This window comes from Mchenga conophoros, linkage group LG23 (genome assembly GCF_057382185.1).
Source record: "Mchenga conophoros isolate Kocher_MC1m ecotype Shallow Benthic linkage group LG23, M_conophoros_male_GT1.1, whole genome shotgun sequence".
In the NCBI taxonomy this organism is placed as follows: domain Eukaryota; kingdom Metazoa; phylum Chordata; class Actinopteri; order Cichliformes; family Cichlidae; genus Mchenga; species Mchenga conophoros.
In genome coordinates, this window is record NC_140547.1 from 230 (window position 1) to 25,759 (window position 25,530).

The 25,530-nt window shown below is 40.5% G+C and overlaps 1 protein-coding gene and 1 long non-coding RNA gene across 3 annotated transcripts; both read right to left on the reverse strand.

Moving 5' to 3' along the window:
* Nucleotides 1-2,287: 2,287 nt before the first annotated feature.
* Nucleotides 2,288-15,245, reverse strand: LOC146546238 (uncharacterized). Of its 2 annotated transcripts, XR_014890753.1 has the most exons (6): nucleotides 13,740-15,245; nucleotides 13,285-13,659; nucleotides 12,304-12,350; nucleotides 11,848-11,994; nucleotides 9,590-9,722; nucleotides 2,288-8,109 (listed from the first exon to the last, which is right to left on the reverse strand). It is a non-coding gene; the product is annotated as an uncharacterized LOC146546238 (long non-coding RNA). The 2 variants fall into 2 exon arrangements; XR_014890754.1 differs by lacking the exons at nucleotides 13,285-13,659; nucleotides 13,740-15,245 and adding an exon at nucleotides 13,232-13,282.
* A 4,538-nt stretch (nucleotides 15,246-19,783) lies between these two features.
* On the reverse strand, nucleotides 19,784-23,534 carry LOC146546239 (uncharacterized). Its single transcript, XM_085265141.1, has 2 exons — nucleotides 22,657-23,534; nucleotides 19,784-21,892 (listed from the first exon to the last, which is right to left on the reverse strand). Exons 1-2 carry the CDS (start codon nucleotides 23,476-23,478, stop codon nucleotides 21,557-21,559), a joined length of 1,158 nt encoding a protein of 385 aa, XP_085121267.1. The 5' UTR covers nucleotides 23,479-23,534; the 3' UTR covers nucleotides 19,784-21,556.
* Between the last annotated feature and the right edge of the window lie 1,996 nt (nucleotides 23,535-25,530).

The window sequence follows — 25,530 nt, forward strand, 5'->3', positions numbered from 1 at the left end:
ACTAAGTATTTCCAGACTAAGAGAAAAAGTCAGTGAACATATCCGTTGGTTTAGGTGTAGGCTTAATCCATTTCTGAGAAAACTGAAGAGCATAAGTGAGGGTTAGTATGTGTTAATGATTTCAGTGTCATGCAGGGGAAAGTAGCATTCAGTGGAAGCTTCTCGGTGATTGTTTTAAATCCAAATATGACCCTTATTTGTGGCGCATGTTAGCATACAGTCAGCTCAGGAGTTAGTATCAGTCATGTGGTTGTCACGAGGTTGCGCACAGCATCACCGGCAAGAGGGCTTGGTTTGAGAGGTTTTTGGCATCTGTGATGTGATTTACAACCATCCACCCATGTACAGTAAGAAGCTGCACTCACAACCGTGGGCATCAGCAAGTTGGTGAAATTTAAACAAAACAGCATTCCATCTGAAACTCTCTTATTGTACCCAAAATACAAATTTTAGTGATTACATGTGGCTTCATTAATTATGTTCAAAAGGATGAATACATAACGCAAGTAATAACTTTATAATCAGTCAGTGAATGAAGGAGCTCAAGAGTGCAAATATAGTTGCAATAAAGTGACAAATATGCCCTTTTATGTCAAACAAAGACCGAAATAAGTGGCATCAGTGTGGGGATGAAAATGAGCGATCCAACCTCACACTGCAGATATCAGGGCAACGCACAGTGGGGGGGCAGGGGAGGGGGGGGGGTTGCAGTCTGCGCGCACAAGAGGGCTAACAACGCTGTGAGTGACAGAATCCACCCAAACTGAGGAACAGCTTCTTCCCCAGAGCTGAAGCCTGCACTGTTTGCACTATAATATAATATAATATGTTGCTATTTAATGTTTTTTGTTCGTGTTGCAGCTGCTCTGTGAGCCAAGCTTTCGTAGTCTAAATTCAATGGAAATATATCTCTGCACCACACGATGGCGATAGATTCTCACAGTCTGTGCTCTGCTTCCGCCACCAGTCATCTTTAAATCTTTTTTTTTTATTCAATGAAACCTTTAACTGTCCATCTCGCAGCATTACTTTAAAAAAAATCATATTTAAATACAAAAAAAATTAAATACATGAACGACAGTAGTAGAAAATTGATAAAATAACACCAAATAAATATATTTACAAATGATAGCAACATCAATGGAATAAAACTATGAACAGCAGCAGAAGGAGAAAGAGGCCTGTATCTACATTATTACTCTGGCAGCTCTCAGTCTCCATACAGACAGGACACGTTGCAGCGTAATTGCAGACAGGTGCGTGGGCCTGAGCTCCGCCCAGGCAGAATGACGAGTGGAAGAAAGCAGCAACACAATAAACATATGTAACCTTGCGGAGCCGGCCGGGCAGACATCGAGACCGTGACAGAGTGCAAAACTTTTATACTTGACAACTGTTAAGAGTTCAAATATTGAGGAAGGAGAGTAAAAACAACCATGGTCCAGAAGAGCTTGGTCAAACAATTGATTTTAATGAACACACGCGTGGGGGGAGTAGTCGGAGTTTCCTGTCACTCTGACTTTGCACAGAGTGTACTCAGAATCAACAGAATCAGCACATACACACTTAAGATTATAACAAGCATTCAATCAAAAGCATTTATTATAGATTCAACTCAGTTTAAATTGGTTATAACTGCACCTGTAACAAAGGCTAATTGGGTGCCAATATGTTTAAACATCTGAATGCAATATCAGTGCTGTAGATTATATTATTAATGCAATGGTAATGATGATGATTATTAACAATAGCAGCAAAATAATTTCCCTGATCTCCACACTCCCTCTTTTGACCCACTTTCCCTAAAAAGAGGGTCACTACACTTTACTTGTTTCATTTCTCTGACATCCATCCTCTGGCTCAGCAAATCAGACAACCTCATGTCATCTAGGTGGTCCAATAATAAAATGCCAGCTCCCACTTGAGAACACTCCATGCGTAAGATTAGGTTTTTTCTGCGTCCCTCTCTTGTGGTCCATCAGGCCTCGGGCCTCCAGGATCCTCACCCCCCTGTGGTCGCCGAGACCTTCTGCAAAGGAAACAAAACAGCTTTTCCTGCGCCTCCCTAACTTATGTTTGGGACTCTTTAATCAAAAGCATGATCCTAATTATGTTCTTGACTTATTGACTTGTATTTGTACACACACACACATATATATATATATATATATATATATATATATATATATATATATATATATATATATATATATATATATATATATATATATATATATATATATATATATATATATATATATATATATATATATATACACACACACACTCTTCAACGTTACTCATCATTTTAAGCGCTGCTTTCACGTCCCTGCATGTTTCCTATTGCTCGCCTTATCTGATCATCAACATCCTGTACACAAAACTGTCGCTGCTGCAAGTGCCTTAACTCTGATCTAAAGTCACCTTTCACAAGAAAATCATTATAAGCGCCTATTCTACTAAAAGATCCAAGAGAGAACAACCATTTTAATCAATTAAGTTTAAGCATATAAGCAATTACTCATGCATACATTTTATCATAGCTAAATGCTGCCTAAAAACAACTCCTGTGTGTTAACACCAACTTCATTTTAACACTCACATTTCCTATGTTATAACCCGTTTTTGGTATAGCCTTTTTATTTCATTTTGCTCCTTACCCCTGGAGGGTCTTGGGTCGATTTGTGGCTATTTTCAAATTTTGATTACATGCCATTTGCACAGTGTTGAATGGACTATAGCCAAATTCTCCAAAAAAAAAAAAAAAAAAAGTTTGATATGATTTTATTTCAAAATTCAAGTCCGACTTCCTTCAATTAGCTTCAGTGGCTAAGCTACAAATAAACTTACACTATTGGGCTTAGGGTCGATTTGTGCCCCATTGAAAGCCATTATAAACGCTATTTTTCACTGCAGAATTATTACCGTTAACATCTGGGTGACGGCTTAGGTTTCGTTTTTGTTTTGGACAAGAGGCCTTAGAATTGTAATTTTATTTGTCCACCGGGTGGCGCCCTTGCTCCACATTTGACCCGGGGCTGGAAAACAGCAAGAGCAACAGCGGGCTGCTTTGACAGACCTGCGGGAAATGAAGCCTCATTTCCGGCGTGCAGCAGCGGCTTCGCCCGCTGATCGGGCGGGACCATTTTCTGTCCCTAGGACCGTTAGAGTAACAATTTCTGCTTCAGTTTTACCATCTCTAAATGATCAAAAACCCCAAAAGTTATAAAATAATCCTAAAACCCATTTCAAATTAAACCTTAAATTCCCCCTTTTTTGACACATCTCATGTGTCAAACTAAAAATGCTCCACCCAAGCTTAGGAAATTAAAAGAAAAATACAGTTAGTCATATCATCCCTCAAAACACCTCAGCAATCCTCCTCTCAGGTATATTTGCTCCGACCCTGCAAACCTGTCTTTAAGGAATGAAATCCATTTAATCATCATGTCACATCTTTTCGAACTCCCGGCTCTATCCACAGCCTGCATCCTTGGAACTTCCTAAAAACAAAACCTGAACTTCACATTCCATACTCAGTTTTCCCCCTTATGATCCAATCTGTGTTATAAAAATAAACTTAGAACAGTTATCAGTCATGTGTTTCTTCAGTTAATGGTAACATGAGTTATATCAAAAAAATGTTTCCCCTTTAGCATTCTCCCAACAATATACTATAATACCATAATCTAACCCCAGTCAATAAAACAGAAATTTTCTCAAAGCAAACATCAGCAACCCAAAATCAACATCGCCAGAATTAAGCCTTCCACTCCCCTTGCTTATGGCAAAAGCAAAGCAAACCCTTTCTCTTGCTGGCATGGCAAGTGGTTTGTCCACATTTATTCATCCCCACCTTCATCCAGTCACACACACATCCACACCATGTATTCACACCAGGTATTGCTAATAGTGGAGCCTCCCGCGCAAGTAATCAGATTCTCCACTCTCAGCAAAATGAGCTCATTCATTTGTTTTATTTGTCATAGTAAAATAGTTCTTTATGCTTTTGGACTGGATTGACTCGCTATTATTGTCCCGATTCGTATTTTGAAGAAAAGACAAACGACTACAAAGTCCCAATAAGGTGCGTCAAAACAAGGATTTTATTGAAATATATATGGGGGGGGAGAAGTAGAGCACGATCACTCAAACAGCGGCGATCTTCCCCGAACAATACTTGGGGTGTAACATACATATGATGACCAGTAATATGCGTCACCGCAGATGAAAAACAACATGCATGTTCCCCCCCCAGTTGTTCTGCAAAGCCCACCATGGCGTCCCTGGTAAGGTTTGAGAGCCTCAGCAAATTATAATGAACATAATTAATGCGATCAACATTTTTATTTGGAGTTATCCATAGGAACACACTTTCAAATCCTGCTGCTATTTGGTTAACTAATTTATATTCATCAGGAACTCCCCTGGGAACTCCAATCGAGTCAATCCAGGTAGGCGAGTCAGTTCTCGGGTCATAAATCTGTGTACCCGTTGTGCTTCTTTCCCTCAACATGCGTCTCCTACATCTGACTGTCAATGTACGCGTGTCATGTTGTGGAATGGCTTTTACCCTACTCCCTATTAGCATCAATGGTGCTCCTAACCGCACCATAGCACATGTCCCCACACTCCCCAAAGGAACATGCACCAAAAGGGTGTGATGTCCACAGTAATAATACAACCCACCTCTAGCCCATGTACCTATTATGGTGTTTGGGTCACTTACATTATTTGTGGTCCTTCCCGTGAGCGTCCTCTCACACCAACTAGGGTCAATTTCTCCCAGAGTGTATTTCACGGCGTCCGTAGAAAATTCAAAACAGGTGTAATTATTTTGTTTAGGTATGAATGAACCTGTCTGCGTACGCTTGTCAATTGGTGGATATAAACTTGACAGTGTGATGCAGTCACCCGTGGCCACAGCTTCTCTAGTTAATCTCAACATGCAATTATAACCCCACTCATCCTCTGGATACAGAGGCGCAGGCTCAGTAAACAAACGAGGTCTAGCTGTAGCACAGGCAACACAATCATCTACATGCTGTTCCCTAGCATTTTGAGCCACCCAATCCAGCCAGAGATTGCTGTCACTGAATCCGGTGGCACGTTCAATTAAATCTTTTCAGGCGAGTGTAGTCAACTGCAACTACCTTCCTATCTGAGTTTTGGTTAATTTTTATCAGTGATGTCCCATTGTCCCTTACTACAGGCCTCATTGGTTTAGCTTTACTAAGAAAATTAACTTTTATTAACCTTTTTGGATCTATCCCTACAGTTTCCACACCCAGAACTAAATATAAGGAATTTTGACGCCACCAGTTCCCCATTGACAAGGTCAATGGATTCTGGGCCGGACTATAATCTCTCTGAAGTTTTAGCTCATTCTCTGGCCCCTGCTCTGACGCCTCCCAATCTTCCCCAGTGTAACCTTTTACCTGATCCCAGTTCCGACACCAATTGGCATAAGGACGACTTCCCCTTTCACAATATGTGTTCACAGCATAATCCCAACACACCCACACATTAAATCCCCTCCAGCTACTGTCAGCTCCCTTACAGATAAAAACGTTGCACAAATCAAACGTGAATGAAGTGGTGGACCCATTAACATAGTCTAATTCTAGTCCACCATATATGCTGAGGCACTCATCCCTTTTACCTGAGACTTCACGCTTAACCTTCCTTGGCAACGCAATCAATTTGGACTCTGAAGCGGGTAGACTTCTGCGTCTGGGCAATTCACCTGTCTGCCAAAAAACAAAGAAACATTAGAACACTCACGCACGCCAACACCCCAGTTATTTTCCAATCTCCCCACAAGCCCATGGTTTTGGTTCCCCTACTCTCCTCTAACTCTAGGCTGGAGCCCCAGCCTATCACGCTTCACGCCTCTTTGGCACCTCCTCTTTGAGTGAAGAGACGCCCCGGATCCTTCTCTTCTTTCTTCGACTTCCCAGGTAGACTATTTGGGGATGAGCTTGTCTCCACCAAGCTCTCGTCTGCCACTGCACATTGAGACCAATGGAACCAGGTCTGGCCTTTCCCCTTCAACTGGACCGCTGTTGTGGTACGAGCGTTCACTTCAAATGGCCCCGTCCACCTCGGGTCTTTCCACTTTCGCTTGATGACCTTCAGCCACACCACCTTGGCGTCGGACCTGTCCACCGTGGTCACTCCTGCTGCAACCTGTTGTGTGAAACTAGACACAAGAGCTTTTAATTCTTTCCAATATTCTGCATGCGTTCTGTTACTTTTTATACTCTCTTCAGCCGGGACTGCCGTCCAGGGACCTGGAAACTGTCGTCCTGTCAACAGCTCGTACGGCGTGAAGCCTGTGGATTGGTTAACAGAACATCTTATGATCATTAATGCAATGGGCAGGGATGCGACCCAATTTAGCCCCGTCTGAGCACAAATTTTGTTCTTCAAATTTAGATTCATCCTTTCTACTTTCCCTTGGGACTGAGGATGATACACAGTTCCAAACGTGTGTTGCACCCCCAGCCTCTGTTCTGCCTCCGCCAAATCTTTGTTTTTAAAATGGGTCCCATTATCTGACCGAATTCGCTTGGGGAACCCATACCTCCTTTTAGACAGGGACTTTCAATCTGATCAGGTCCCCACTGGTAGCCTTCTCCTCAGCCAGTTGTAATCTGGAAAGCCCACCTTATATTTGCTCTCCCGAGAATTTGTCACCGCTGTTATTCACTGTTGCAGGCCTGCTTAGAACAAAAATGAGAAAAAAAAGAGAGCTGATTATTAGCTCATCAAAGCACCTGACAGGTTTTCTTTAAGTGCACTGTTACAAAAATAATGGGCCCCTTCTTAGACGTCCATGTTTAATAAAACTCCCTCTATTAAAAACAAAAACAACCCAAACCTAACTGACAGAATCAACCCATCTCCACAACAACCTCAAAAATCTTAAACAAAAAGTTGTGCCACCAGAGTCCTGACACTCCCAGGTCAACTCATGTAATTTCACCTCCTCAATACACCGAAAGTCTTGTTAAAACCACACAATTTGCACACAACAATCGCCCCCTTTATGCACTTTAACATACTTAGATTCAGCATAAGATAACCCCATTACAACAACGTATCAACACTAAACTATAAATTTCCTATCCAAATCTGCTATGCTTCCTCTCCTGAAAGAGAGGCGCACACACACACACACACAGTCATCTCTCAATAAGTTGCTGTGACAAGACAAATACATGTTCAAACATTACCACCTTGTTAAATTATTTTATTTCTTTCTACAGTGATCACTGGTTTTGATCACTCAGTACGAGGGCACTCCTAAGTCACTCTTTTAAAACTACTTCAATCACTTTTTCTTTTTTCCATAATTCACTCCCTTGTCATATAGCTTCTTTTGAGTTATTCCTCAACTTCAAACTCAAGTGCATTTTATTCTTTTTTTTGCCTGTCCCGTTTGGTTCTTTGGCCATCAGAATTATTGTCTGAAGGCGAGAAAAGATGCCCAACGGATTTACTTTACCAAATTGACCATCCCAGCCTTGCCGTAATGGTCTATTTGATTCATCTTTTATGGTTTATTTTCACTCGCTTTGCCCATTTGCTCTCTCATCTGTTAAATCTTCAGTTTGGTCACCATAAATTCATTTTCGTCTTGTAACTGTGTATTATGCCACAAAACACCGTCAATCCAACACTGCGAGGATTGACGTTCTTCCTCGCGTTCCTTAACCGCATTGACGGCCACACTACTATTTTTTACTGTTCTCTTAAGCTTTATTTTGGAATCATACATTTCAATGACCTCTTCTAACTTTCTGTCTGCAGCATTGGCTTTGTCTTCGTTTTTTAGTATTTTCCTCGTAAAATTGCTGCATCTTATTTTTTATTTTTTATATTTTTTATTTTCACTCGCTAGATACGGGACTGACTTGAATGAGGAAAAGAAAAGGGAGAAAGGAAGAGGGGGGAGAAACAGTGGAGAAGAGGGACGGGGATAAAGGGCAGAAAAAACCTCGCGTTTTATGGTGACTCCTGAATTTCCTCCACTTCCTCCTCATCCTTAAAATACTCCGGATGAGTGTCCACAGCATTGTTCAGTCTGATGGCATCCTCCATGACCTGGACAACATGATACCATTAGAATGACATCATAGAATGAGGGGTGTGACCAGAGCCAGAAATGCACTCATTGATCCTTTTGTTGATTTATTGCTATCATACACTACTAATCAACTAATCGAAGTGCAAGTGTCACAGTCTGTTATTTATTCTCCCTCCATGCAAGGCAACATCCAGGGGTGGTGCTGTGGGTTCAGCATGGCTGGCAGCCATTGTTCAATCATGCCTCCCCTATTTCAGTTGGAACGCTGGGGCCTGGAGGAGAGAGCTGCGGACTGCCATGCACCATGAGCAGCCGATGGGAGCGAGAACAGTCGCAGTTCTTGCTTTTTCTGTTGGGGGAGGCCCAAATAGTGCCATTCAACCTTCAGCAGCAGCAGCAGCAAGGGGCTGTTTTTACAATGTCTGCCAGGTAATTCTACACCGACTGGGTAGAGGGCATCAGAGGGCCACTACTGCCATTTCTGAGGAGGACAGATGGAGCTGGGGGACAGGCCCTTCGCATATGCTAATGCACAATGCAATAGCCAAAGACCACTGGAAATTAAACCAAGGGGCAAAATATACAGCCCAAGGCTGCGGTTCGCTCCTGCGTGTGTAACGGAGCAAAGGTGATTTTATTTTTTCCACAGTGTTTTTAAAGGAGGGAAACCTTCCTCCAAACGGACAGAGCAGTGGAGTCGCCAAGGGAAAGCACACAAATTAAAAACTGTGGAGCCTGCGGCTTAATTTGACTCAACATGGGAAACCTCACCCGGCCACGGAAAGGATTGACAGATTGATATTTATAGTTAAAAATATAAAATGAATTAAAACAACCCTGGCCAGGGGACAACACAATAAAAATCAATAAAACACAACATTAAAAGTCCAGTGGCGTCCGCCACGGTACACTAAAACAAAAAAACAACTCTTTAAATGAACAAAAAAAAAAAAAATCATGGAAAGAATTTCCACGTGATTAAATTGCTTTATTTTAGCATTATGCAATTCTGTTACTCCAACTTAATGCACTCAAGTCGGACCAACTTAATTAAAGATTGATTCATCAATGTATTTACTGCATTTTGATCCAATATATTTTAATAGTGTTGATCCAACAAAGAGTTTTGTTCCAACTCAATTCAGGTTTTCTCCAACTAATTTACTAAATTTGGTCCCAGCTTAAGTTAATTGAGTTAAACCAACTCATACAAATTAAGTTATTCCAACACAAGTCTTTAATGCTAATAGAAAACACTTTAATCACATGGAAATTCTTTCCATGATTATTTGAAGTTAATTTAAAGAGTAATTTTTTGGAGCATTTAACAAAGTCTAGAGTCTGGTTAACATACATTTCACTATTACATCTAAAAGGTAAATACAAATTTGTCATACACATCTTTTTGTTTTCTCCAATTTCTAGCAAATTTCAGGTTCAGTGAATAGACCAGACCAAGCAACATTGTCACTGCAAAAACTACATTGCCCAACTCACCCATCACTTCCACCCCCTCTAGAACAATCATAACATCCTGAGGGTCATCGCTGGCTCCGCACCCTCTGACCGAATGACACAGATTCCAAAGACTGTCTCTGCTATGGCAGTGGCCATGCTTTCTATCAACTTCCTGTGACAATAAAACAAACAAATTTAAAAAAAAGATAATGATTTCTCACTAATGTCCATTGCAAACAGTTTTAAAAGTACATCTGTTTTACATTAATGTAAAATACCTAAAAGCTTTATTCATTCAAGCCTTATAATAATGTAAATGTAATCAAAAATGACTGCCCGATATTTTTCCTCACTCAAGAGAAGTTCATTCAATACCTCAACAATGTTCTGTCTTTCAAAATCTTGAGTTGTGATAGGGGTGACTGTGGCACAGGAGGTAGAGCAAGTTGTCTACTGCTTTAATCCCTGGCTTCTCTAATCTGATACTAAAACTATCAATGGGTAACACACTGAACCCCAAGTTGCTCCTGATACATCCATTGAAGTGTAAATGTTACATAAAAATCTTGTATGAATGAGGTTATAATGATATTATAATAATGATAGTATAAAACACTCAAGAATGGTGCGTGTAGTTAGGGCTGCTCAATTAATCGAATTTTAATCACGATTACGATCTGGGCTTTCAACGATCATTAAAAGTGACTGAGCCGATTATTAGCCCCTCCCTCGTGCTTTACTCTCGCGCTGCTCCGTGTGGCAAATCGAGCGCACCTCTTGTTTCCAACACGCGTCACAACAATTAAGAGGACCCGAGGGAAGCTCGGAAAGCTAAGCAGAAGTTATTTGGAGAGGAGAGTGACTGCCGTTGGTTGAAAAGAGGGGTAAAAAAACAAAAACAAAAAAAACTTCAGTGGTGTGGAAACATTATGGGTTCGCCGAGTCAGACATCGTGTGTAAACTTTGCTACGGTGTTGTAGCTGCACCACTGCAAAGTTCACTAAACAGATGTTTACATTTATTTCTTATATTGCAAACATTTGCACTGTTATCAGTATTTGCACACTATTTTATATTATTTGTTAAAGTCATTATTCAATACATTGTTATTGTTAACCTTTACAGTCAGAGCGGGCATGCTCCGTTTTGCGTAACTATTTTTAAATCCCTGTAGAACCGGAACCGCGTAAGCTAGCGCAATAATTTTTTGCATATGAAACCAGAGGAGTCGTACTTACATCTTATGCTATCAGCTTGTCCTAGGTCACGGTTGCAAAAATTGCACAAAACGCACTAGCAGGAACAAACACATAATATTCCAGAAACGCGCTTTGCCGATTTGATCAGCTGTTCGCAACACTTCCCACATTGAAACAGACGTCAGCGCGAACTATCGCACGTCCGCCATTTCCTGCCAGAAACCCGAAGTGACGTCATCTTCGCGGAAACTGTAGTTTTTTTACTTGTAGGCCTTAAACACCTATACTGGTGTTTTTATAAGTCATGTTAGACTTTACTGAATAGTTTCTGGGATGCTTAGAACTCATATTGCACTGCTGGAAATAGTTTATTTTGATGCACATGCTGTTTTCTTTGCAAATTTGAATCATAGGATTGTTTTCCCTGCAGTATATAAAAATTGCTTTATCTCCAAAATAAAACTATGAAGACACTCAAAATAAATTTCCTGTTGTTGTAAACTATTTTTTGCATTTAAAGTTTTGAGGGATAAACCTCTTAAATTTCTCCAAGTAGAAATATATGTAAAAAACGATTTTCAATTTTTTTGTAGTTTATTGCACTTTTTGCAATTAATCAGAATCAGAATACTTTATTGATCCCTGGGGGAAATTATTTTTTGTTACAGTGCTCCATTTTAATGTAGTTACTATGGACTTAATGCATACATATTATTAAAATATGGGCTATAACAGTTGTATTGATGTATAGCAACTTGAAATGCTCCCAATGGCACTATAACATGTAAAAAAATAATATAAGCTCTGGCGGACTTTGTTCTATAGTAGGTCTTAAAGGGTTAAATAAATATCGTCAAATAATCGAGACCTCAATTTCAGTGAAAATAATAGTGATTATCATTTTTGCCATAATCGAGTAGCCCTACGTGTAGTATCCAGTGAGAAACTTAAAGCTCTTACTTTTCCCATTTTAAAAGCTATTTTTTTTACAGCCACCGGTAATTTATAGGAAAACCCCATCCCCTGAAACTTTTTGCATGTAGTTCAAGCTTATCTTTGATCATCTCCTTAGTTAAGGATACAGGCAAGTTAACATACCAGGTAATCCTTCACCAGCTCAGGATCTTCATTCAGGTACACGCAAAGACCTTTGGCGATGTATTCTCTTCTGATTTCAACAGCATCAGTACACAGAGTGGGGGGGGGGGGGGGAAACAAATATATACGGAAATCCATCTCAACGACCTAGCAGTGGGATTAAAGAACTTTTAACTGAATTACCAGGAATTTGTGAGAAATACAGAGGCTATTGTTTTACAGTCTTAATCTTTTCAAATAGTATTCATGCATTTTAGACAATTCTGTCATTCTAATATTGTTTTTTACTTTGTATTAATTTAATCATGCCATACCCCCAATTCAAGAAAGTTTAGATGATGTGTACATAAAATCAGAATGCAATGTTTTCTTGGTCTCAAAACTATGTCACTTACAAATGAATATATTAAATTTTTAACATGGGAATGTGATAATTTAAGAAAAATATTAGCTCACCATGAATTTGATGAACGGGCCTGCCAGCTCTCCAGACCTTTCACCACCTGATAAGATTAAACATTTATTATCTTTACAGGAGGGAACTGCAAGTCTAAGTTTAAGTAGAAAAATATTTAATTTAAAAAACAAAAAACAAAACAGGAAAACATATCTGTTCATGTTTTGTCTTTCCTCCTCAGTGTACTAAAAACACAAGTTGTTAAATAAACCACTCTCCATCAGTTGCAACTTACAAATTTCAACAACCCACACGTAAAATGTAAATTTATCACAACAGTCTCTGTGGTAGAGCCAAACTAGCTTATGTGCAGAGTTTAAGTTATAAACAATATCTATATTTGGAGTAGCTAAGTCTTTCATATTAGGCTATCATGCTAGCATGACATTGTGCTATATTCTTGCACTAATGTGTTAGCTAGCTATCCATCCATCCATCCATTCGCTTCCGCTTATCCTTTTCAGGGTCGCGGGGGGCGCTGGAGCCTATCCCAGCTGTCATAGGGCGAAAGGCGGGGTACACCCTGGACAGGTCGCCAGTCTGTCGCAGAGCTAACACACAGGGACAGACAACCATTCACACTCACATTCACTCGCACATTCACACCTAGTGGCAATTTGGATTATCCAATTAACCTATCCCCACAAGCTGCATGTCTTTGGACGGTGGGAGGAAGCCGGAGTACCCGGAGAGAACCCACGCAAACACGGGGAGAACATGCAAACTCCACACAGAAAGACCCCGGCCTGATGTTGGAATTGAACTCAGGACCTTCTTGCTGTGAGGCAACAGTGCTAACCACCGTGCTGCCGTGTTAGCTAGCTAGAATGGCATAAACAGATTAAAAAAAACAAAACAACAACAACAACAACAACAAGAACAAATGTGAATAAATAGAACTGAAAAGAATCGACAAACTAATGATACCTTTGTGCAAAAAGTATTTTCATCAAGATGGATGAAGATAGATTCACTCTTACCTTTCCAAGAGGACTGTGGAGCAAACCATGTGCTTTCCTGCCTCTTGTTTAGAATCTCACGTGATCTTGTGATATCGCGAGTCTTTAAGGCAGCTAACCACTCTTGTTAGATTTTATCATGTCATATCAACAAGAATTTAAGAGGTGCTAGTTGGTGAATTTCATGTAGATCTTATATGATTTTATTACGTTCACCTTAGAAACATAAATTCATTGTGTTCAAATTACATGTTAGAGTCTTGTAAATGCAATAAACCACCAAATTTCACTTTGAGTGTATAAGAGTCACTAAGAATTAAAAATCCAGTGAAGCGGTGCAGGAGGGAAACCCGGCGGCGTCCTCGCCTTCCTCTCCGCGTTCTGCGCCCCGGTGCGCTAAAGAAAGGAAGGCAGCGGTAGTCACTATTCTTTTAGGCAGCTATAATTCATTAAAGGGGACAAGTCAAAAGACTTACCCCGGGTGGGCAGAGCTCTTAACTCTGCCCGCCGCTTCTTTGTAACCGCCAATCGGCACCGGCCCGCCTCGCCGCCTCTAATTCCCTGCAGACACGTAATCTGGCCTCCTGTTGCTGCAGCAGTCGGACCGCTCGCTCCGTGTTGCTGGCACTGTATCCTCCTCTCCTGAACGCCAAGCTCCACCAGCCCTCCGGGCTTGCAGGCGCCGCCGCCTGACACCACTCACGCCTGCCCGTCTCTCAAGCCTCTTTCTCCATGGTCTGCCAGGCCCTCTTATTGGCCTCTGTGACCTCCCAGGTGTGATCAGGTTTATAATCAGGTAGGGGCGGAGTCTTTCCAGGACAAGTCACCAAATAAATACCATAAAAAACATGCAGTAAAACTCATAAAAATAAACCAGTGTACAATATTAAAATATTGAAAAGGTAAAACACAGCAAAACATGCATAGTAAAAAACCCTAGATAAGTTGTCCCTTTCCACCCCGTGACACGTGACACACACCTTGACTTTGGGAACAGATTGATGTGATTGCTGTGATTGATGCGATATTTGGCCACATTGCTATAACGACACCACTCGATTACTTCACACGCATGCTACCAATAATCCATAAATTGCTGCTTAAGGAACTAAGGACAATACATTTAAATGCAAGTTCTTTTTTCTAATGTGTTGTACAACTATCAAATTCATTTTTTTATGTTACATAGTAATATGGTCCTTACCGATTGTGAAACTAAATTAATTCGTTTCATAGATCTAATCCATACTGCTCCTTTAAGGCAGCAAACTCGCTATATTCTATTCATTATACCAATTAATAACACCAGTGGTAAACAAAAACACTACTTTAAAACAACTCAGTGCAAATAGGCATGCATGTTCATTTGCTTTCAACTCACAACAACAACTCAACTTCCAAACCAAAACACCAACACAAAGGAGTGTGAGTTTAGACAGCACCAGTTAGCTAATCACATAGAACTGTAATCTTTGACATTTGTTTACCAAGTGAACAGCTTTAACATTTAAGCAGCTGTAACTGTTAGTGCAAACACTGTGTATTTATAAGGAAAGAGCTTCAAGTCTCCAGATCTACTAGCTAACAAAAGACACATTACGCTTTCACCTGCTTCTCTGCTTCAACAGCAACAATGTTCCTCTTACGTCAGAGGCACAGCTACAGCAAGTGTAGAGCCAAGCAGCCTCACCAGCGTAACCAGTGTTGCTCTTTTAGCTTTGAATGTTTTAACTTAAATGCATTAACAACTTGTGTAATAATTCTAACAAAAGGTTTCTAACTTTTATCTGTTTGTAACCCTGGGCTACACAACATCCATAAACAACATGTATCCATTCAATATCAATCCAACCAACAAACCTGCATTAACCCAACTATCCATAAAGCCAGCAACCATCCAGCCAACATGCATCAACCCAAAACTCCAACCAGACAGCATGCATCATAGTAAGACTAGGTGGACTGCTGTGGATTCATTTGAATCTTACTCTGCACAGCTGCAGAACACTGTTGATGTAGCTCTCGTCCTTTTCGACCTTATTCCTGAAAAGGCTGGTTTGTTTCTTGTCAGCAGGGTCGATGTCCTTGGGCCACCCCCCTCCACTTGGTTTACTCCACAGCTTCTTGTCTTGTGAAGTTTTGTGTTCACCTGAAAACAACAAGTAGCACCTGAGATTCACACAGACAGGCAATTCACACAGTGCACTGTTAATCAGGAGGTAGAGCAGGTCACTAATCAGAAGGTTGGTGGTTCAGTCCTTGGCTGCATCCCTTGGGCAAGATACTGAACCCTGAATTGCTTTCTGATGCATTCATCAGAGTGTGATAAAAAACACAGAAAAGTTGCTTTTATGAATGGGTGAATGAGGCATGTTCTGTATATAAGAACCACTCTCTTTACTCTGTATGTAATTTCAACCCTTTTGGCAATCCAGTTCAAGCTGTGTGTAGGTGATCAGTTACTGCAGGAGCGTCACACTCATTTTAGCTCATGGACTGCTTCTAGCTTGATTTATCCTAGCCCAATACTAATAAGATAATAATAATAATGAATACTGTATTGATCCCCGAGGGAAAATCCCTCTCTGCATTTAACCCATTCACTCAGAGAAGGAGTGGGAAGACACTGGGCACCCAAAGAGCAGTGCGTAGAGACAGCACCTTGCTCAGGGGTACCTCGGGGGAGCCGTTCAGTGGATTCGAACCCCCAACCTTCCAATCATAGGGCCACCACTGTACCTACTGAGCTATCCCTGCCCATAACTCTAGAGCATTCACATTTCTCTGTGTAAAGGCAGCTGATCTGTACGGAGCCCCTCTGATGACATGGTACAAAAAATAAATAAATTGTGGCCACGAAATACCATTTCAAGGCCACGAAATAGGTATAACGTGCCCACGAAACACTTGATGATATATATATATATATATATATATCATCCCAGGGCACATTCACTAGAGCCTGCGTCAGCCATAGTACGGAGTCCTTGCTGTTGGTGATGTCCTTAAGGTGAGTGTATTATATTTTATATTTATTTCATATTGTTATCCCGCAATTCGGCAGTTATTTATTCAGACCTATATTGTTACTATGTTCTAAATTGTATCTGCTGACGTTTCAAATGTTGTATCCTCATGTTGCTACTACACGTTGTTTTGTTGTGCTAATATGTAGCCGTAAACTCATTTTTAACTGTAGGACGTTTCAAAGTAGAGCAAGGCTGAAGGCTACTAATAAACGAGGTATGTTCAACATAAAACCTTAGTTCTCTGTGTCACGAAGTTGTCTCTCTTTTACCCTGGCCACATCACCATACTAGCTGGTGCAACTAATCTGGTCTGGACAATAATAACAGTTTTAGACGGAAAGCATCTTAAAATTGCCTCTTTTTTTCGCTGAACATCTCCTTTGAAAGTAGCATCATGTGAGTCACACTTGTCAAGGTAATGCATGCTAAATGAGCCGTAGCTTTCAATGCATCACCGGATGAAGCCTTGCAGTTACAGTAGCTCACTGCAGGTATCACGTTGCCAAGGGAACTAATAAAGCATACAGTGATCAGAATGATTTTGTATTGATGCAGGTTGCCATTGCTAATACTGAACTACTTAAACTCCAAGTAGACAATCGCTCCATTCCTCATTACCATAGATAATATCTAAGTAATAAAACAATCATTATCAAATTCTGATTTGCCATATATAAAGTGATTTTATAGGTAGGCTATCATGTAAAAATCTGCTACATAAAATTTATAACCGAGTGTAAAAATACTAATTTCATTTTCATGTGGTTTGGAGGTCAGCTATGGATACTCGGCTGCGAGAATTTTTAACAGAGCGTAAAGTTGAAGAAGATGTGATCAAGAAACTTGAAGATGAGAATGTAAGCCACTGCAGCTGTTGCTGTGTGCGTGTGTCTGTGTGTTTGTTTTTGAACGGAGAGCCGCAATCCACAATTTACTATGCACATTCTAAAATAAATTATTGAATTTCATATTTTGGTTTAATCAATGACATTAATTAATGACATGATATGTTTAAAGAGTAATTTAAAAAGTAATTTTTGTTCATCTTATGTTGGACAAATGTGTACCACATTACCAAAAGTATCTGTTATCAAAAGTAGATAGCAAAAAACAACTCTAAAATATGCAGTTGTATGTATTCATTGTTTTTTTAATATTGACACTTTTATTAATTTGTTATTTATATTTTTCAGATTGATGAAACTCTCATTCCCTTAATGACAGACAGTGACCTGGCAAAGTACATCCCCAAAGTTGGCGATAGAGTCTCCACTGTGGCCTTCTGCAGACAAGCAACACGTCACCATCCAGGAAAGAATCTATACTCTCAAGGCTACGACAAAGACTGACAGGAGCTGAGGGAATGCCTCCTAAAAAGAAATTGTCTCAGTGGGCAGAAAATACAAATGCAAAACGAACAGTGAGACGAATTGAGGTTGGCTGGATGGATTTTGATGAGGAGAAGGGTGGGTTCAAACAGGTGACGTGTGTAAGTGGTGGTGGAACAATAATGGATTGGATTTATATAGCGCTTTTCAAGGCACCCAAAGTGCTTTACAATGCCACTATTCATTCACTCTCACATTCACACACACTGGTGGAGGCAGCTACAGTTGTAGCCACAGCTGCCCTGGGGCAGACTGACAGAAGCGAGGCTGCCATATCGCGCCATCGGCCCCTCTGGCCAACACCAGTAGGCAGTAGGGTAAAGTGTCTTGCCCAAGGACACAACGACCAGGACAGAGAGCCCAGGGATCGAACCGGCGACCTTCTGGTATCCCAGATACGCTTCCCAACCCCCTGAGCCATGGTCGCCCCAACAAGGCATTTATCTGTAGATAAAAATGAAACAGTGTCAAATATCAAACTTATGGCTGAAAATCAGTTTTTCCCCAATGGCACCTCAAAAAAAACCAAAAGTCTTTCACACTATTCAACTCATATTGAGAGCTCACAGATGCATGTGGATGCTTCCAGTACAGTTGATGAGTTGTATAAGCAAAGTAAGGTCAAAATTCTGCGACTTTATCTGTGTACCAGAAAGAAAACACAACAGCAGCCTCAAGACGTAGAGGCCGATCATGCAATAACCCAGCCCTCTGTGGTAGATCTCACTGACAATGAACCTAATCAGGCCGCTGATGATCTGTTGGTGGAAAACGTGAATTCAGAACCATCAAACTTTGTAATTAATGATGGAGCTTCCATAAGTGGATATTTGGAACTGAATGACACATTACCATGGGATGGTCTGCCAAATGTAGGTGAAAGTGAAGATTCTGATGCAGTTGTTATTATTAGTGGGGATAACAGGGTGGATATTAGTGTGGTTGAACTAAACCCTGAAACACTGTTTACAGAAAAAGAGTCTGATCCACCTCATCACACATTGTCTCTCTCACCGGGGCTGACAGGAGAGGCCAATATTCCTGACCAAGCACCCCCTGAACCACGATCTTGTCCCGTAATACTAACTGTTAGAAGAGGTCATTGTCTTACTGATTTGATCAGTGCCTTTGAGGACTCAAACATTATTTCATCTGAGGTCAATATCACAGATAGGACACAAAGTACTTATTCAGGCCCCAATGTTTGTAATCAAGTGCTGGCGTCCCGTTGTGGGTTCTGTAGCTGGTTTACTCCCACCAGAAGGACTGCATCATTTCATTGCAGAAAAAAAACCAACTGTAAAAACAGTGAAGGAGCTTCTAATCTTTCCAGAGGAGATGACAGCTGCCCAGTCAACAGTTTCTCGTTACCTGAAAAGGTACATTGGAGAAATTGATATCTTCAGCTTTTCCTGCGGTTCTGTACAGGATCCAATCTGTTCGATAAAGCCATACTAATTGAGTTCATAGAAACTACAGATTTCCTCCGCAGACCACAATCCCACACATGTGGATGTGTGCTAAAGCTGCCCCTTGGTTATCACAGCTAACCAGACTTTCGCAGTGAATTTAACAGCATTCTCGCAAGCTCTATGTGGGTGATGGATGTGGTGTAGGTCAGTGTTACCCAACCATGGTCCTCAAGGCACTCTGCCCTACACGTTTTAGGTTTTCCACCCTAACAGTTCATAGAAACACGGGTGTAGTTAACAGTAACATGAAGGAATGAATGTGAATGTTCAATAGACTGGGCCGTTAAGTTCTCTTAACGGTGTAGCCCGTTGTGCCTTTTTCATGTGCAGCCTTTTTTTTCATCTGGTCAGTAAGTGCTTTCTTAGTTTCTCCCGCTAATTAAAATAGTAAGCTAAAGGGAATGTTCAGGTTATTTGAAGTGGAGTTGCCTGTAGTAGACAGCACTTAGCACTCTGACTTTGCAGAAGCAGCAGTTAGATATTGGGGACAAAATAAGGCAACAAATTGCTTGGGGAATGAGACCACAAAACAACACCAGTTGAAAATACATATACATATTTAAATGATTTTAATTTTCAGTGCTTCACCTGGCAGGAATCCGTACACTAAACATAGAAGTGCATCTGTTCCTGCTGCACACATTGTTACTGTGTTTTTGGCTAGTGCCAAAATAAATGACTAATTTTAACATTCTAATACTTTTTTACTACAGGAAGAGTAACAAATATTTCCAATATAGCATACAGTAACAGTTCTACAAACTGGAAGATTGCTGAGTGCTGTCTACTGTATATACAAACATAAGTACAACACCATTACAAATACCATATTCCAACTGATTAAGCATGTTCTATATTAAAGTATTTCAGATGTTTGCAGAAATCTTAATAGAAACAAGAATGTGAACCTTTATGTTCCTAATGGGTTTAGAAGAAAAGTTGTCAATTACAGAGATTGGTTACATTGTGAAGAGGTTTGTATAACCTCTTCACAATGTAACTGTTATTTTAGCCTGTTATTATATGCAAAATACAACCTGTTTTTGAGTATGGTGTATTTTGAAAGACACCAGTAAACCATTCTCATTTGTACAAAACATTGTCCTCTCTGTTACATTCTATACATCTTTAAACATGAACATGTCTAATGACACCGCTGAAAGTTATTTAATTACTCATTCTATAATGTCATACACGTGCTGTGATTTTTAAGAAAAGAAGCCGTTCTTTATCAAACATGGGATTGCTTTAATCTATTCCACAATAACAAAAATATAGGCTCAAGAAACATTTGGAGCATTGGTGACACAACTATGATTCTACACTTTAGCCTACTTGGTCTTCTTGTCTAATTGATCACAACATTAGCTATATTGCCAGTCTATGTGGTTGTTATCCAAGGTGCTCTTGTTTTTGTTAGAAATGAACACATTTTTGCTACCAAAAACTATTATGAACAACTTTTGATGCTTTAACAGTTTGATAAGTTTAACTCAATCCCAAAAGGATTTATTTTTTTCTAACCTGTATCATATTTTAGTTTAATACTCCACGCTTTGTAGCTACTGTGAGATTATTCTGTTATCATATGTTATCTTATATCTGTAGTTAAAGTAGTTGAATTATGTTAACAGCTGTAGAACATATATGTATCCCTTAGTCTAGATTGTGTGCAAAGTATGTAGCTTAGTTTCCCTTATATTTTTAGGTTAAAAGAATGTGACCATTTTTGGATTTGTTAGACAGGTGTGGATTACCCTGTACCCTTGATCTGCTGTGAATGTGTTACACTGTTTCTTGACATTTCATACTGCTGAATCATGAAGAGAATGTTGTGTGCAGAGGACCTTGTGCCGATAATAGAAGAGACAGACCACATTCCATACCCCCACCTTTACAGAGAGCAGAAAGACAGGGAGCCGAGGTCATAACTTAGGCGCCGTAACAGAGAAAGAATGTGAATGTTTAGGCTTTTACGACTAGGTGGGGGCCACTAGAGGCTATAAGAAGCGGAGTAGCCCGTCACCATTTTGAGATTTGCTGTGACCCTCTTCATGCATGTCTCCCCATCATGATGGCTTATGCTCATAAAGTGTTGGATTGTATGGAAATAAAAGATTGTTGATTGAGCATTTATACACCGAGTATTGTCCTTCCTTCAGCCCAAAGATTCAAAGAATTGGGAGATTTTAACACTACCAAGAGCAAGCAACACTTCATGATGAGTTAATTTACTGACATGGATAAAATGAAAATTATGTTATACAGTCTTTTCTGATAATTTTGATACAAAGACAAGATAAGTACACACTGGAGAAAAATAATTACTTAATAATAAGTACATTAAGCTGTAGGAATACGTACTGAAGTACAAAATGTACTACATTTGTATGTTTGTGTCCATTTAAGTAGCCTCAAATAACTGTGAACGAACTGTATCCCTGAGATGAAAATATAAATCAAGGGCCTGGGACATGGTAGATGGGAATTCCAAGCTTGATTCCTCCATTATTATTGTGCACAAATCAAACACTTGCACATCACATGGGACTGAACTAACAAAAGTGCAGCTATTTTTACACAAGGTCAAATCTTCTGTCAGTGGAACGAGACAGTCTTCTGCACCCCAAAGGTGAGGGGCCATGTACATGACATCAGGTATCCCACAGGGCACGTTGTTATTCTTTGAGGGCCTTATACGGTGAGCATTCCAAACACTCCGGATGTCATTCAATACCTCCTGATGAAGAAACAAGAATTAGGTCAGAGCTGTAATACAAGGCATTTTTAAAATGGTCGACAATAAGTGTGGTGCATCCTTAAATGAATTGAAAAGCAGCAATGTTTGGATGCAGTTTAATGAAAACCAAAGGAAGAGGGAGTGATTGCAAAAAAAGAAAAGAAAGAACCACACCAGGCAAACCACTGAGTTGTGGGATCTGGGCTTTATACTAATACTAATACTAATCTTGGTCCGGATGCGCAAAGCTTTTCAACTTTATGCGCATAATACAGGTGACAAAATCAATATTTTTCAATCCCATGAGGGGATCCAATATCATCTGAGTCCTGAATGTACCAATGATAGAGCGCTGAAGAGTTACTGATGCGTGAAGCCTCTGACTGCTTTTGACAGACTGGCAGTGACAGATCGGTAGCTGCAGCATAACTGCTGATGCAGAATGAGCGCAGACAAGGATAATGTCCTCCGATCAGAAAAAAACAACATTTAAGTCGTGCTGACTTCTGATCAGTTCAATTGGCAAAGTGTTCCCTGATTTAAAAACTTTGGCTGGGTCGATGCTTCAGCCTCCATTACGCACATACAGAGTGCAGTTGACCTACTTCAACAACGTTAGGAATACATTGCATTTACCGTTCGGTAAAGGTAATGTCGTTTTAACTACGGTATGTAAACGATTATTTTGTTACCCTTACTGCTAAAACAGCGTAATTTAATGTAATTAATTACCACCACTGGTTATCATAATATGGGTCATTTACCTGAATGATTGACATGAAGCAGAACTGTGACAGAGCTTTGTCAATGAAATCCCCAAAGAAGAATCCTTCGTCCTTCAGTTCTCCTAGAAGCTTGATCCATGACTCGACTCCTTCTTTTCTCATCACTGCCCACCAGCTCTCAATTCTCTGGTTTGCCGTACTTGCTCCTGTGACATAGCTTCTGTCTCCTGCTCTATCATCCCCGTCATTTCTCTGTAAATAACGCTGGAGGTCTCTGACCAACACGTTCTCAGTGCCCATGTCAGTTCGTACGAGCCTGGGGAAACCCCCACGACTCTCCACTGCTTCCACAAAGTAACCTCCGATAACCTTTGGGTCACTGTTAGTGTGTGCGGCCCGCAGCCAAATGATGTTGCGTGAGAAACCGTCGATGCATCCATTAATACATATCCCATATGGCTTTAGTTTGTCATAAGAGTCTATGTGCCACACAAAGTTAGGCCCCTGAGCAAAATATTGCCTCCTTCTGAGACGTGTGGTCTGGCGAACCTGGGAACCTAATGGGTCCAGTAAAGAGATGAGGATCCTGACGTCTTCTTTCCTGATCGCAGTGCCGTGTTGTTTGCACTTTGTAAACATCCACCGATAACCGTGATCCTTCCCAGGCCCTTGCAGTTGGTTCACAATAAAATCTATCCCGGCGTCCAGGTCGTACTTACGTCTGTAAAGCGACTTGGCTCTCAATATCCGGTTTAAATGTCTCTCCGTAATGATGGTTCCTTGCATTGCCAGGCTTTTCAAAATGCGTTTGTAGCTCATTCCCAGCCTAAAATAAAACTCAATCAGACTGTCTCTGTCCATGGTGTATAGGTTTAGCTTCTTTTAGCTTGGGGTAGGCCTCAGTTGATGTTTTAAATTAAAACGCTTGAAGACAAAGTGAACTCTGGACAAGCGTGCGGCCTACCTGAAGCCCAGGTGGGCTTGTTGATAATCACATTTTCACACTCATCTCGGGGCACATCCATGGTGTTCTGGTGCCAGCCTGTCCCCTCTGTTTTTGTGGGGGTTTTCCCCACATACGAAAATGGCCGCTTCTGCCTGGAGGGAGTTTTTTATTTTTGCTTTGCAGCTGCACAGGATCTGTATAGAAGTTTTAAACACTTCTATTTTGGGCAAATTTATAATATTTTAGACGACAGAACATAAAACACTGTTTGCTTGCGTGCGTGTGTTTGTGTGTAAAAAGTGAGATGTTCAGAGGTCTTGCTTCATGGTATCGAACAGCCCACACAAAACAGGTTCTTTATGATTTAATTTAAGTGCTGATGTAAACCACAATGTTCAGCAAACATCTATCAGGTCATTGGACTGTATTTTTTTAAAGCTTAAGTATGCGCACATGGGATATATTAAAAACTGACAAGCCGTTTGAACACATGATGTGAAATCACTTAATCAACCTGCTGGATTTGCCAAAAGTTAAAATATTTATACTACTTTGGCACATTGCTCTTAACTTATTAAGGTGGCTATTAGTGAGGGTCATGATAATCAATTCAATTGAGCAGAAGTGACGTTCTTACTTCGATTCGTCCAAATTCATGTGAGTTCCAGTCTGTTCAGCCTGTTTCTGTGTAGCACCAAGCAGTAGACCTAAACCTGGATGTGCTTCTGGGTTCTGCCTCTAATGAAAACGGATGAGTGTAAAATGCAACCATTGTTTGTAGTTTGCTGCCACCTACTGAGTGAAAAAAGAACTGAAGTTGTAAAAAGTCACTATTCCTAATGATAGGCTTCGTTTTGTTTCAGTTTCAGTTCACTATACAGCTCATCAAACTGTTTTCCCTTTACGTTTTGATATAATAGCTTTTTAGTACTACTGAGACACATACTGCCTTTTTCTTCCGTTAGAGTAATATTTTCTTGAGCTGTGTAACTGGATTTGTTCAAACATAGAGGTAGTTTGGATTCACTGACACAGGAGCCATACGCCCTTTCTGCAGTTTCTATGCTTCCTTAGCTCGTTTATGTCGCCATTGTTAATCCTGTCCTGTGCAAAGAAAAGCCCAAGCTACACTTGTCTGACTGACAGAAGGTTCAAGAGAAGGACATTTGCTCTCAACTCTTTCCCTGTTGAAATGTTATTCCAAGCAAGTGAGTTTCCTACAGGGTATGGAGGGTTAGTATGTGTTAATGATTTCAGTGTCATGCAGGGGAAAGTAGCATTCAGTGGAAGCTTCTCGGTGATTGTTTTAAATCCAAATATGACCCTTATTTGTGGCGCATGTTAGCATACAGTCAGCTCAGGAGTTAGTATCAGTCATGTGGTTGTCACGAGGTTGCGCACAGCATCACCGGCAAGAGGGCTTGGTTTGAGAGGTTTTTGGCATCTGTGATGTGATTTACAACCATCCACCCATGTACAGTAAGAAGCTGCACTCACAACCGTGGGCATCAGCAAGTTGGTGAAATTTAAACAAAACAGCATTCCATCTGAAACTCTCTTATTGTACCCAAAATACAAATTTTAGTGATTACATGTGGCTTCATTAATTATGTTCAAAAGGATGAATACATAACGCAAGTAATAACTTTATAATCAGTCAGTGAATGAAGGAGCTCAAGAGTGCAAATATAGTTGCAATAAAGTGACAAATATGCCCTTTTATGTCAAACAAAGACCGAAATAAGTGGCATCAGTGTGAGGATGAAAATGAGCGATCCAACCTCACACTGCAGATATCAGGGCAACGCACAGTGGGGGGGCAGGGGAGGGGGGGGGTTGCAGTCTGCGCGCACAAGAGGGCTAACAACGCTGTGAGTGACAGAATCCACCCAAACTGAGGAACAGCTTCTTCCCCAGAGCTGAAGCCTGCACTGTTTGCACTATAATATAATATAATATAATATAAT

Excerpts from the sequence above, each read along its gene's own strand:
- LOC146546239 (XM_085265141.1), bottom strand. The coding sequence starts at position 23,478 with ATGGACAGAGACAGTCTGATTGAGTTTTATTTTAGGCTGGGAATGAGC. Across the intron at positions 21,893-22,656 it reads GCTTCATGTCAATCATTCAG|GAGGTATTGAATGACATCCG; the intron begins GTAAATGACCCA and ends TTTCTTCATCAG.